Source organism: Struthio camelus, chromosome 4 (genome assembly GCF_040807025.1).
Source record: "Struthio camelus isolate bStrCam1 chromosome 4, bStrCam1.hap1, whole genome shotgun sequence".
Taxonomy (NCBI): Eukaryota; Metazoa; Chordata; class Aves; order Struthioniformes; family Struthionidae; genus Struthio; species Struthio camelus.
The window spans coordinates 44,861,273-44,876,357 of record NC_090945.1 but is presented as its reverse complement, the minus strand read 5'-3'; the positions used below and the strand labels follow the sequence as shown (position 1 = coordinate 44,876,357).

Sequence of the window (15,085 nt, the reverse complement as noted above, 5' to 3'; positions counted from 1 at the left end):
AAAAAGAAGTTGACGTGTCCCGAGGTGGAAGAGATACTACAAAGAAGCATACTGAGAGAAAAGTGGGAAATGATGGGATAACTAGTCAATAAACACTTATTCAATTCATTAACTTAGTTAAGAAAATGAATGATCTTATTAGAAGTATTGAATGTTAAAGCACAGTTGGGAATATATTCTTAACAATTGTTGTTTCCCTTGACATTACCATAACTTCTGTTTTAATATTATAACGGTATGATTGATCAGCAAACATGCAACCCTTTCTGCCGTGCCTTGTCATCTCTTACTCTAGGCTCTCTCTCTCAACTAGAAAACACCAGTGATGGTTTTTAATTGTTTTGGGTTTAACAATTACATATATTGAAAATCATCTACTTTCTTCTCTTTTAGATACATTGCTATATATCCATACACTCCTCGAAAAGATGATGAACTGGAACTGCGGAAGGGAGAAATGTTCTTAGTGTTTGAACGCTGCCAAGATGGCTGGTTCAAAGGAACTTCCATGCATACAAGCAAGATTGGTGTTTTTCCTGGCAATTATGTGGCTCCAGTTACAAGGTATATTTTTATACAGGCGTCTAAATAGTCTACCTAATTTCAAGTCCAAAGCTATTCTGGTTTATACTTAATCCTAAAACGAGATAATAGAAGAGCTATAGGTTTTAGTAACTAGCTCATTTTTCAATTGTGTTTCAGTTTTTTATTTTTAATTTTGGCAGGACAGTGACAAGTGCATCCCAAACGAAAGTTCCCATGTCTACTGCTGGCCAAACAGGACGAGTGGTAACTATGGTCAGCCCTTCCACTGCTAGTGGAACATCTCAGAAGCTCCAGGGGAATGGTGTGGCAGCGAACTCCAGCACAGTACCCACAGCTGTGGTTTCTGCAGCACATATCCAAACCAGTCCACAAACCAAGGTCCTTGTGCACATGACAGGACAAATGACAGTCAACCAAGCTCGCAATGCTGTTAGAACAGGTAATAATTAAATTAAAAATTAAAAAAAAAAAAAAGTTATATGTGGGATAGCCAAACTCTAAAGTCTGTCTGAGCAGACGGCTGGAGTCAGACTATGTGTAAAAAAATATATATATATATTTTTTTTCCTTAAGAAAAAGATTTTTAAGTGTTGTTGTATAGAGCTGAATGCTTTCTGAAAAGCTAGTTTCTCTCTCTGAATTTTGCATCTCTTAATCTCCTTCAAGCACTTGAGCATATGTATATACTGCTGCTGTTGGGAATGTATATGCAAGTACTTTAGTTGGAATTTTTTTGGAATTTTTTTATTCTAGCACTGTCTAGGATGGGGGCATATTGTCTGAGCTACCCGACTCATATGCACTTTGTGTAGTAAAACAAATAAGAACATCTTCATCATAGCTTATTTTTTAACAAGCATTAACTGCATAACAGCTACATATTGCTCTAGTTTGACGTTCAAGTTTAAATTTCCTCCTAACATCTTTGAAGACCTCTTGTGTTTGTTAATTCTTCTTTTTCAGCGCTTTAGCTCAGTTGGTCTTTAGGCATTCCAGTTTGTTCTCTAAACTATTGACTGTAGCTTCTGGCTTTGACTGTAAAACACTGTGACTATACTGCGTTCAAGATGCATACCATCTAAAATTGTGTGTTTCTGATAGGTCTATCTCTGTCTTCACAGTCCGTGAAAGGCCGTATCATAGTGAAACACGACCTCCTGTTATTTAAACTCAGACCCAGAAAGATTGATAGTTGTGTTTTCATGAGTTTTTGTTTACCAAATCCATGTGCTCCTCTGTGGATTTGCCAAGCTAGGATAATACCACACAATTAGAGCCGTATGTGTTCCAGTTGCTCCTTGGGGCTCAAAAGAAAACACCTTAATCTGATGAAAACTATCCCAGTATTCCATCTTTCAGCCTTTTACTTGGGATCTCTTGGCTGAAAGAACTGTGACCAGAAGGGTTTTTTTAATCATTAGGTGCTTATTGGCAGAGCAGAAAAGAAGTCAAAAGATCCAAATGGTATGATTCATTATCCCCTTAAGGATCATTACTGATCTTCATGGTCTCAGTATCCATGAATTAGCCCACACCTCCTTCAAAGTTGTGCATCTCCTTAGAAAACCTCATGTGCATGTTTAGATGTCAGCCTCAGGTTTATTTTTGAAGGCAGAATATCTGCAGATATCTTTAGATCCTTTATTTCCCTGTTTGGCCCCATCTTCCCCCAGTCTGATCTTGGAAAGGGTTATGGCATCTGATCCAGCCCAATAACTTCATTCTTTACTGTGAAATGAAAGCAAAGAAGCCCAGGTGCTATTGGCAGCTGGAAAGAGAAAATAAAGCAAAACACCTGTATTTTCCTGCCTCTCAAGCACAAGTGTTTTCTACTCTAAATCCTTCTCTTGCGCTGCCTAGGAACTTCCAAATGAGAGCACAAAAGAGAAAGCTCCTGTGGGCCCCAGAGGCCTTTCTATCTCTGCACTTCTGTATTTCTACTGCTGTCAAGATGAGTAAGTTCTTACAGTTCTGGTCAGCTGGAAAACATGACAACATACTTCCAGCCAACTTTTCAGGTTCTCTTCACAGAGAACTTTACATTGGATTGCAGTGTAAAGTTGTACTGTTGGGAGATGAATAGAGATCTGCCTCCTCTAAGTGCCCGTTTAACTAGAAGTGAAGCAATAATGGCTACTTTATGTTCCAATGTTACAGAAAACTTTGTAGTCAGCATCAGAAATGTAATCATCTTGAGCTTTCCCAAACACCTTCACTGAGCATTATCCTCTTGATGAAGCTTCAGAGATTAACGCTGCATTTTGCAGGGCTGTTCTTCAGTTTCAGTTAGTTCAGGAGGTTGAGGACCCTTGTTCAAATGATCTTAATGAGTTGTTGCTTGACATCACCTACACTGAGGAGTACGTGTTCTTTATTTGAGAGGAACCAGCAAGAAAATGGGTGCCTTATGTGTTTTGTTACTATCTGAACTGCATGAAGTAGGGTAACTTGATGCATTCTTCCTATGGATAAGGGATAAGAAAACAAAACCAGAAAGCTATTAGGTACCTATACTCTTATTGTTTGCATGTAATTATAGATGTATCCTGAAGAATGGCAAAGCTGCTTGTAAGAAAACTGACCTTGCCTCATGAACAAAAGGCAGCAGCACTAATCCATTTTAACCAAAAATCTTGTTACCATTGGATTTAGGCAAGCCTCCACCCTCCTAACCTTCCTGTCTGAAATGCTCATAGTACTTAAGAGTTAAGAAGGGTCTGTGGCAAGCGGAAAGTGTATGTATCACAAAAATATACATACCATTTAGTTGTGGTGGTTTCTTAGAAAGGAATTCTGTTTCTTATCTTAGATGTTGTGCTTGGATATAATACTAATTGTAGAATTGTTATATCAGATTTGTGAACCATGTCAGTCTTGGCTAATATACTGTTGGCTCAATCTAACCAAATTAGCAGGGGAGTTAGTAAAGAGAGTAAAATAAAGAGAGCAAGTGCCTAGAGGCTTGATTCCAGGATATTGCTTACAACTAGCCTGAGACTCCAATTAGCATCTGAAATATCAAAATGAATTGATATTCGAGAAATATATGCACCAACCTAAAGGGATGACCCTTCCGAGATGTTAAGTTCTAGTGTATTTGGAGGAAAGAGGCTATGCAGTCCTGGGATGCTGCATTCTGCCTCATATTGTTCAGGTAAGATGTCTACACCACACCCAGTGGTGTACAGATAGCCAAACTGTTTAAATGACTTAATGCATGTGTTGTTGACTGTTCAACCATCTGCTTCTTGGAGCAGATAAATTAGTTCATGCAGAGCTACTTTGTAGCTAGGCTGTAGCCCAGGTTAGTTTATTCAGCCCTATGCTATTCTCCAACTTCCAGTGTAGATGTTTCTTTTATTTCACAGGGGTATGAGTAAATCGACTTCCATATTTAAACATCCCAAGAGACAACAGCTTACGTTTTCAAAGAAACCACTCATAGCAGTAATTGCCACTGTACTTATTGTTTGAAAGACCCACTAAATCTGTTGTGGATTTACTGAATAGTTTAGGGAAAACAATCCAATTATATTTTTAGCAGCTTCTATAAGGAGTGTTCCTTCCTACGTTGTTGTTTTATGTGCCCTGACAACTATGCAGCACGTTAAAAAGAATAAGCAAGTTCCAGGCAGGATTTAGCTAGCTCTTATGAACAGTACTAAAACGTAATCTTCACTTTGTATCTCTATTCATGTCTGACGCATTTCACTCAGCAGCTTAGATACCTTCACGATAGTTACAGGGCTGTAGTTATCCTATTGCTTACTGGTGCAAGTGGGGTACCAAGCATATGTTAGCTCTTTATTCTGGTAAGATAAATTTGATGCTTGTAACATGTCGTTATAGTATTATATAGGAGGTGATGATGGTAGGAAGGAAGCTTCTTAGGATTTTTATTGATTAGTTACAATACAGTGACTGTACCTCACTTTTTGTGTGTCTTGTGAGAAGATTAATTCTGTCACATTTTTTCTCTTTCTCTCTAGTTGCTGCGCACAGTCAAGAAAGACCTACAGCAGCAGTGACACCTATACAGGCACAGAGTCCAACGTGCCTTATTCCTGCTGCTGTGATCATCCCCCACCACTCTGTTGCTTCCCAGCAGCTCCAGCCGCAGCTTTCAAACACTGCTGCTTACGTCACGGCTGTGAACGTGAACCGGTCAACCATCCCACTGGCATGTGCAGCAGCTTCTTTGAATTCTCCCAGCGTTACTCCTCCCTCTTTGGAGGGAGATGTTAGTGGGAGAACTGTGAACGCTCACGCTGGAGCTCCTGCATCTCCGGAGAATGCTTTAGTAGCTGCTGGAAACGCTGCTGTCAGTAAACCAGACAAGGATAGCAAGGTGGGCAGAGAATAAAATCACTCCCTTGAATTTTGGATTCTCCTCTTTCCATCATGCAAACCTTTAAGAGGTCTGTTTTTGTTTTCCACCTTCATTTTCTGAGTAACACCACTATAAGGCTTTTAAGGATGAGCCTGAAACTCAGGCATCCACTTTGTGATTGTAGCTATGGGCAAGGCCGTTCTTGGCCATACAAGAATAATTTAGAATGGATTAAAATATAGAGCAGAGCATCCTTGGAGAAGAGTTAAAATAGGGCAGCAGATGCAGGCCATTAGCATTAAAAGCAGAAGGTGAATTGACACAGTTCAGAAGAATCATTAGATTGACAGTTGGAGTTTTAAATATGTTATTTGTCTGGGCTTGCAGTCAGGTTCCTGAATGTTTTAGAAAGCAGCATGGTTATCAGATGTTATCAGTGACTGTCTCTAAACTGATAGAAGAAATTGCAAAAGACCATGAACTTGCCGGAACTTTAAAAGAACAGTCAAATAAAATAAAAGAAGTGTTTAGTGAAAATGGCTATTTGTTTAGCCTGTATAAATAAGTGGAAAAACTTAAGCATGAGAGTAAAACTCTCATTTTACTTTACTACATCATTAGAAAGGTTACTATCCTCATTAAGTTATTGTTTAGAGACAGACAGATATACAGAGAGAAAAACATGTTACGAACCATGTTTTTTGGAAAAGGAAAAAAAGTCAGCTCAAGTATCATGCACACAGTTGCCTTTTCCAAATGTGGATTAGTAGAGCCTCTCGTGAGTCCACTTTGCTTCCTTCTATTTGAACTATTTTCTCCTGAGTCTAAACCCATTCGCGCTGTCCAATAAACCATGTGATTGTGTTATATTATAGGCAAAAAAAATCTTCTGTCTTTCCAACTGTTTTTGTTTTGAGATTGTGGTATTTCTAGCATAATCTTTAATTTTTTACTTTCTTCTTAACAGCTTCCTTTAGACCTCAGATGTTTTAGGCAATTACAATGCTACTCTACCCACATGCACTCTTTGACAAAGTTTATGAAGGTTATAATCATATTCTGTACACTAATCTCGCCCACTTTTTGATTTTTTTTGTTGATTGTTGTCAAAGGAAGTACCCTGAATTTTTGTTTCCAAAATGACTTTAGCTGTAGCCAATTGAAGTCAGAGTAAGATGCCTTTAGGCAGGGCTTTTAGATAATATATTTGGAGCTTAAAGTTAAAGATGCTAACATATTTAGACTATATTAATTTCTGGAGGTTCTTTTTTTCTTTTTCTTGACCATTTCATAGACAGCAGTTCTTTGCTGAAATAGCTTTAAATTAATCGAGACTTGGAAGAGGGATAGAGAACTTTTCATTCACAGTTCACCAATTCCATGGCATCCCAAGCTATAATAAAAATCTCGCATTGCTCATGCTTTTCTGCTTCTGTGGTTAAATAGTTTATTTTTGTCTTCAGGGCTTACAATTTGGCACCTCTCATAAGCACTAAACTCACTCAGTCAAAGAAGATCACTGCCACACCCCTTAAAAAAAGACAAGAAACACAAAAGCTACTTAAATAATTCTCTTCAGGGTAAGTAATAGTCTTCAGGGATTCCTGTCTGGACAAGCAAAAAGAATGTTTACAATCTCCCCTCTAGCAGAGCAGCAAAACACAATACATTCCCCTTGTGGCAAATTTCTGCTAAATTGTGAAGCTTTTCCCTTGCTGAGGGAGGATAAATAGAAGACACTTATCTAGACAGCAGCCTCCAGGGCAGACTTTTCTCCTAGTTTGGTTTGATAGGAGTCTTTATTCTTTCCTAGGAACTTCCATGTTAACTAAATATTTTACCTCCTAGATTCCCTTTGTGGGAATCTAACTCCTTGCTCCTTTTTCTAGACTACCTTTTGGGCCAGTGTCATGAACTAAGGCACTGGTGCCTTTAACTAAGTGAAAGGGCTTAGCTAATTTATGGTCCAAAGAAGTTACTATTTTTCTCTTCATAAATTTAATAGTTATCCTTTGTAGTTATTTGTAGAGTCTCAAGTATCTCCTCCTAATTTACTGAGTTCTCTCTGATCCAAATGCCATCTTTAAGAAAGAAATGCTTAACTCTTCACTAAATATCTTTCTTCTGAAATGAAGAACTGTGTTTGGTTTACAGAAAGAAAAAAAAGGTTTGCTGAAACTGCTTTCTGGAGCATCCACTAAACGCAAGCCCCGATTGTCACCTCCAGCCTCACCAACACTGGAGGTTGAGCAAGCAGCAGCAGAGCTGGCCCTGCAAGGTGCAGTCGGGCCAGAGCTTCCTTCAGCAGGCGGTCACAGCAAAGCTGGATCCTGTCCTGCTGACAACGAGGTCTCTGCGCTGGCACAGGAGACGCTGCATCGGAAAACTAGTTCTCTGGATTCCAATATTCCCATTGCGCCGCCTCCTCGGCAGCCTTGCTCATCCCTGGGTCCAGTCCTGAATGAATCCAGGCCTGTTGTCTGTGAAAGGTAAATTACCCTAGGCAGCTGAATTCGGGCAAACCAAGTGCATGTGATTTCTTCAGCTGTTGCAAGGATACTTTCACTACCTGAAACTAAGTGCATCTCTGATGTGCACAGTATGTATTAGGACTGCTAGAAGTCTTTCAAAACACTGAGACCTTACAGAAAAAATGGAACCTTTATTTTTGACAATGCTTTACATGCATATCAGTCAACTAACATTTGTGTTTGTTTACTTTTCATGTTACTTTGAAGTTTTGGAATTAATAGCATGATCATAGGCCTGATACGAGAACTGAGATACATAAAATAAGCCTCCTGTTTTGCAGATCATTAACTCATTATAATTTTGCATATATGAATAATCATATTAGTTCTTTAAGACTATTAGCACTGCATAACTGCAAAGGTAAGTATATAATGAATAAGATCTTTATCTATGAGTAGGCTTCACATGTGATTTCTTCAGCTGTTGCAAGGATACTTTCACTACCTGAGTGCTGTGCCTGTTACTGTGCTCTGCTTCCTGGGAAGTGAGCCCAAAAAGCACTTTGTTATCTGGATTCTGAAGCTGCCAGACGATTGCTTTAAAGTTCTGTCATTTTTCTCTTGTGCCCCTGCTATTCTCAAATTTTGAGATCCTCAGTAGGTTGCATGGGCTGTGAAGGAAGTGGCAATTTTCTGAATACTGTCTATTATCCCTTGTAGTAGGCAAGCAGTATGAAGAATCTCATAGGATTTCTTTTCCAGTAGCTACAGGAGTGTGTGGCATACAGAAAAAAATAGTACAGCTGCAGTGTAACAGTTCTAGGAATGAACTGATTCATGCTGACTATTTTAGGCTTTGAATTAATATTATTAATTCATGGTATGTGGGCGTACCATTATATTAGAGTCCCACTGACCTTCGGCTACATCCGTGTAGTAAGACCCAGCCAGTGCATAAGTTTCTGCTCTGTCTTTAATTTGATTTGTCATACCTTAATTTTTTTAAAGGTTATTATTGTTTCTGCACAATTTCCTGGCAGGAAATTTTTATTTCTTACTGAATTTCTGAAGTAGTTTTACACTTACGGATAGAAAACAAAAGCTTGAAAGAGTTTTCTTTAAAAATTGTATCATTTACTTTCAAATTATCATAAGTCTGCTTGGCACAATAATATATTTTTAAGATTTTAATGTGAAAATAATATCAAATTCATTCTAGTGTGACCAATGGGTGTGTAAAATCATTTGCTTCCTCGTGGAATGTAGGTTTTTCAAGTATCTTGCATCCATGATGGAGATTCTTTTCTCAGACCTGCTTACTGAAAACAATGCTGAATATTTCTATTGAGCTATTAGTAACACACACTCAAATACCCCTTTTAATCTCTATATCCTTACTATTTAGTTTTATGATAATTGCTGCCAGAGAAGTGCTACCACAAATTCATTGTCCTTGCTAGTCTATTATATTTTTGCCGGTGAATTTAAATAGAATTTCATCTTTACACTGGGTTCTCCTTGTCCTTTTCGGTGCAGGGTTAAGGTTTTTCTTGCTGACTTCTCATGTCACGTTTCCATTTCTTTAGGCCACAGTGCTTAAAATGTGTTGCTTAATAATGCCTATCGCTTACATTGTAGTTGATATCTTAAAATAATTTACAAGCATTAATTTTCGTTAAGTTTGTAAGAAGGAGTGAATAAGAACCGTATTGATGATACCTCAGTGAAAAGTGGGGGATGCAGAGGAGAATATTCTTGTAGATAAGCTCAACAAAAAGGTGAAGAACAGAAATGTCCAGCTGAGATTATTCTGCTCTTTCATATCACAGTTTCAATCACAGGCTACAATCTGTTTGAAAAAGAAAAAGTGCTCTTTCTACGCTGACTCTGGCTTTGGAGCCTAATTATTACTGTGGTCAAGTTTTATTTTCAAAGGTTACTAGAAGATTTAGGAGTCATGTTCTGCTAATGTTCTGTAAGAATTGGGAGCAAAGTGCCTGACTCGACTCTGAGAAGCACTTGAAAATGTCCCCATTTTTGTGATACTGAGTTTTCCACAAAGTGCTGGCTTTCTTTAAAGTGAAACAACAAATTCTTATTCTAATTCCACTGTTTTTCCATTCACTAGCATTGCTAGTTTTCTGTAGAGCACGTATTTTCTATCTGTACTACAGAAAATAGGAGGTAAAATTCGAACCATTTAAGGTAGCACACTACCTCTTTGTGCTATGAGTTTGCAGGTGAATACTTTGATACCCATAGCTATTCCTCTAAAGGAAGGAAGATGGCAATCCCTTCCGCTGGATTGCAGGTGTTCAGTGCAGCAAGCCATTAAGTTAGTTCCCATTCCAATAGTTAGTCTTTTCCAGTGAACTAGTGGTGTTGCTCGCAGTGCTCCACAGTCCCTCATATTTTTATTGTACAGGAGGAACAGAGAAGTTAAACAGAGCTGGGAGCAGAGCTCAGGAATTCCTGTCCCCTCATGAAATGTGTTAGCTTGCTTGAGACTTCATGAAAAACGTTCAGTCATTTCTTCTGATTCCCCAGCTGAGGCACAAGTTGTCTTACGGCGTTGCATTCTCTCTTATTGACACCGTGCTGGCGTGCTGACAAGGCTAAAGGATTGCTGTCTTTTAATGAAAAGACAGCCAACCACAATTCCCTGCAACTCCCAGAGGAGCCATGTTATGCTATGAATACAAAGTAATTTGATCATCTGAGAGATTTATTTTTTTTATGCGACAAGAGTTAGAAGACCGTTTCAAGTAGTCTTTGCCAAATCTTCTAAGTTTTTTTTGCCTTTTTTTTTTTTTTTTTTAAAGAGAAGCACTGGCTAAATAGCTTTAAGTTTTACAGTAAATATACACTGCAACAATAAACTTCCCAGCACCCCACAGTGGTGATAAAGACCTGATGCCGAACCTACATACCCATCACTGCATATCCTAAATTATAATACAAGCAGTCTTTCATCCAGTTACAGTGAAGGACAGCAGTAATCTTGTTCTGTGATTAAAGTGGTTCCACGTCATTTTATCCACCACAAAATGACTGGTGTGACATCAGTGAGCAGGCCGGTGGTTTTAGAGGATAACAGTTTTTTGCCAGGTCTGGCAGCACTGAATGCTATTGAGAATGAGTCTACCCTAGAAGGGGGTTGATTATCTGTAGGAGTCAAGACACCTACTCAGCAGATTGGAGAGCTGCAGAGCAGCAGGATGCAGGTGAGCTGACAAGGAAAGGTAAAAATTCAGAGTTTAAAAGGAAAACCCTAAAATAAAATGTTGAATAATGAGTATGAATTTAACTTATATAATAACTGTAATTCCAGCTATTTATGCCTGTTGTTCTCAGCTAAAATATTCTGCGTGTGCAAATGTGATACTTTCCTCCATTTGGCGATCAAACAAGTGGTCCATAGAACAAGACAGGAGAAGCCCAAATAAAATCATCTAAAAATCAGCTACATATAGCTGGGAAGAAAATCAGTATTTTGTGTCTAGTGAAATAGAAACAATGAAGAAAGGGAGAAAAAAGAAGGATGTATTCTTTTTCATGCTATTGAAAACTACCATAAATGCCAGTATTAAAAATGAAAAGCAGAATGGAGAAATGTGAAGATAGACCAAAAGAAACCATTTTACAAATGCAGAATATGAGAGCTGTGGGGGACAGCACACCCATTAGGAATATGGGGAAAGAACTGAAGGAAGGTACAAGGGATGCTTCTGGGAAGCTTAAGTATTTATATAATATTAATATTTTATCACTAACTGATTACAAAGAGTTAGGATACTTTTAAAATTAATAAAAGATACCTTAAGATAGTCGAAGCAAATGTAAAAAAGAAAATGCATTCTGCATATGTTAAATGCATGTAAGAGATATTTATAGATTAGGTGACCAAGACAGACCTGCAAATCTGACCTTCAGACACTGAAAACATTTACATATACTGAATAGGGAGAGAAACAGGTATGTCTTTTGAAAGATTGGAATATGTAGGAATAAACGTGTTTTTTCAAAATGTAAGTCATGCTTAGCAAATGTGATTAATTTTTTCAAGGACCTGGCAATGAAGTTCTGCACTAAAGCATAAGGTATTTACCCTGCAAGAAATCTGTAATGTGGGCAGTACGTTATAGGTAATAGAAAAATAGTTTTGTTCAGTGCTGATAGAGGGAGATTTGAGTGGACAGCTATGTGAATTTGAGTCTGCATCTGATCACCCATATTTAGCCAAATAGAATTTATAAAAATGAAATATAAAATTAGATGCTTGTCATAACAAAAGAGGAAAGATGTGATTTAAAGGTGCAAAGTACAACAGCACACAAGTGGAGCAGCAGATCTGAATAAGATGGCATGCATTCAATCCTGAAAAGCTCCTTACGTAAACAAAAATAATGTTAAAAAACAACAATGCAAATTAACAGGTTTCGTTATCTACTTTTCCATTCTGTGTCTTTCCTCAAGAGCCCTCCCTGGGAAAATATCGTATTAAACATTCAGTGATAAAGTTATGCCCAGGTACTGTTGTGAATGTTTTGACTATTGCGAAGTCATGCTGCCTGGAAGAGTCTGCAACTTATGTCTAAAAATGTGTTTAAAATTTTCTCTTATTTTTAACCTCTTAATATACGTATTTTTCTAAGATCTCTGTGAAAACTATGATATGAGATACATGCATTTGACTTAAATTCTTTATGTTGCTATTGTTATTTTCTGTTCAAGATGTATTTACTTAACTTGAGTTATTATAAACTTGGCAAACAGTTCTAGGCAATTTTGTTTCCTGATAAGTTTTCGCATGCAGAGGATTGTTGGTTTAAAAAAAAAAAAGCTAAATTAAGAGGTTTTTCTTCTGTTTGTTTATTATGCAGGTGCAGGGTTGTGGTATCCTATCCTCCTCAGAGTGAAGCAGAACTTGAACTTAAGGAAGGTGACATTGTTTTTGTACACAAAAAACGTGAGGATGGCTGGTTCAAAGGCACACTGCAACGAAATGGAAAAACTGGCCTTTTCCCTGGCAGCTTTGTAGAAAGCATTTGAGAAGATTCATTCCAAGAGCTTCAAATCATACTGTACTGTAAAATAGCACAAGTATTTTACCAGAAAAAGCACAGTCATGAAATACTTTTAAAGGACTGTAAGAACATTATATGTATTTCTACGTTGTCTATAGCACAATTATACCAGCGAACAAAGAAGGTGAAAGCATCTGCTGGTTTTATCACTTTGGATTCTTAAGTGTGATGTGTGCCTTGTACTGTCTGATTTACTATATAGAGGAACTTTTTTTTCCAAGTGTGTTACATAAATGAGCAATTGTTTACAAGGCTGTAACTAATTTATTCTTGTTTTTTTAAAAACTTGAATTTTATGTAATAGCTACAATTCTTGTGATTATGATTTTAACAAATTATTAATTTATGAAAGAATAACTAAGGGGAAGCTGGATTCTCTCCTTATGAGCAAGCGATTATATCTGATAAAGAGCCTCCCACTTACCCTCTAGACGTTCTTCCCCTGCTGTGTCTGACCAGTGGAGTAAGTCTCTGTTTTATGAGTTAATGTTGAGTGGTAGTGATGTGGCGTCAAATAGAATTTGCCAAGCGGGGAAAAAATGTATGTTTTGTTCTTAGGACAGAGGAAAAAAAAGTCAGTGGTGTTCTTGAGTCTAGTTCTACTTCATAAATCACCCGAGTAGAGTAATGTTTCCAGGAGGTGAAGATGTAAGTGAGCAACTGAAAAAAATTCAACCGTCTTACAGTTAGGACCATCTCAAGGTTAGGAAGGCAGAAATTAAAAGTGCCAATAAGAAATTCCCTATATCTTCTGTTTATATAGGAATTTGGCTGTTTGAACAAAGCTTAGCTTTGTATATATGGCCGATTCTCTGGGCATTTACCTCTCAGGAGCCAACAAAATTGGAAGGAATGTTAAAGCCCAACACTTAGAATGGTGATAGCTTCAAAACACCTTGGATAAGACTGAATATAAAAATAAAATTCTAAGTTGTACTTAATGTCTAAAAGCGCCTAAGTGTAATTTGCTATGTTTTCTTCTCAAACTGATCTGCATGGCCAAGAGATGTTTAAAATGTCTGAGCAATAGTGGTGGTGAGTGATGCACTTGTGTTAAAAGTAAAAAGCTGTATGAAACACTGTGAAAACTTTACTAACTTCTTAACCATTGCTACTTTGGTATGTTCTGACTTTTTCTTTGTCTTGCATGTCTTACTCAATTCTTGCAGTAATATAACTGTGCATGATTTACATTTTTCATTCAAATTTCCATTTACTGGGTTATTTCACTCTGAAAGTTTCCCGAAAGCCACTTGACCAAAACTAGTGAGCATCTCACCTTCAACCAGAGAAGGTGTCCAGTGTTTGAATCGTTAATAAAATATCATAATGTCCTTGCAGCTGACAGATATAAAGAATGAGACCTGCAAGAAAAGTGATGTTAGTCTTTCAGGGTTTTGTTAGAGATTTGACACTGGCAAACACACTACTCAGCCAAGTTTGTTTTTTATATTATTGTTTGATTATAGCAGTCTAATTGTGATTCTTGCAAGACACTGAGCACCATCATCTCCAGTTAAATCTCACGAGATTTGGCTGTTGCTCAGCACTTTACCAAGGGAAGGCAGTAGTGTGATTCCATATCACGTGATACACAGAAGCGGTGATGAACAAGTATGCAGTGATGTATTAAATCCTTATCATTTTATTTTGTTTGAAGTTATATGTTGAAAAATATCAAATATTAATGACAAGGATTTCTTGCAATATCAGGTAGTATCATAATGGTCTTAAAAATAAGAAAAAAATATATCTATAAATATATATAGTTGAAAATGACAGCATTCCCAAATTAGCTGTGTCTCTGAAACACTGTATAATTCAGCCTTTGTGTTTTTAAATATTTTTAAATAGTTTACTTGAATATTCATGTAATATATAAAGGTTTTGTGAAATGAATTTTAGTTAGAAAGAAGCTGATATCAGCTTTTGTCAGCATAAATTGACACTAGTGTGTCATAATAATCTTATTTTGGAAGATTTAGTGCATTTTATATTAAAGACTACTAAAGGTTAATTTTTTTCTATCTCTATTCTCCATATTTTAAACTAAGTGACTAAGGTACCTCTGTTAATAGAATTTCCTGGTGTAAAGTCAGTTAAAATCAGCTGTTAATTCAATAGTTCTGTTAGATGGAATACATTAAATGATTTTTTTTTAACATTAAATAAATGTTTGTAAAAAGGGCTTATTGCAGAGCAGTGCAACAATGACAAAAATGCAGTTTATCATGCCTTTCTTGTGATCTTTTGAAGTTTTTTTTTGTTTTGGCTTGGGATTAATTCAGTGTAGAAACAGACAAACCCTGTGCATTTGCTTTGTGTAATTCCATTAAAAAACTTTTGTAAGATATTTTATATCTGTTTGAAGTCCAGTGAATGTTAAGTGTTTGATTTACTATGTAAAACTTTCAATCCTAATAAATATTTTCTTAGCAAACAACTAACGAAAAATGTGTTTGCAAATATTAAACACAAATTAGTTGTTTGACAATAAAATTACCAGAACTTAATTTCAGCATTTATCGGAGGACATCTTGTGCTAATGGAGGGAAAGTCTTCGGATTCCGTAATGTTGGAAGTTCAGGATAATGGAATATAATGCAAGAATTAAAATTGTAGAGATAACTGATGGATCTGGCTGATCTTTT

The 15,085-nt window shown here is 37.0% G+C and overlaps 1 protein-coding gene across 3 annotated transcripts in view; it reads left to right on the top strand.

Annotated features, from left to right (window-relative positions):
- The window catches only part of SH3RF1 (SH3 domain containing ring finger 1), an 88,892-nt gene extending 74,105 nt beyond the window's left edge, over window positions 1–14,787 (top strand). For 2 of the 3 annotated variants that reach the window (XM_068942445.1, XM_068942446.1), the window contains exons 8-12: window positions 394–564; window positions 726–985; window positions 4,536–4,894; window positions 7,031–7,365; window positions 12,231–14,787. In XM_068942445.1, the coding sequence (XP_068798546.1) occupies window positions 394–564; window positions 726–985; window positions 4,536–4,894; window positions 7,031–7,365; window positions 12,231–12,399 (1,294 nt within the window). In that variant the 3' untranslated portion in view covers window positions 12,400–14,787. Of the gene's footprint in view, window positions 1–393; window positions 565–725; window positions 986–4,535; window positions 4,895–6,339; window positions 6,457–7,030; window positions 7,366–12,230 lie in introns of those variants that run through there. The other variant, XR_011141020.1, reaches the window with a different exon arrangement.
- The last annotated feature ends 298 nt before the right edge of the window (window positions 14,788–15,085 follow it).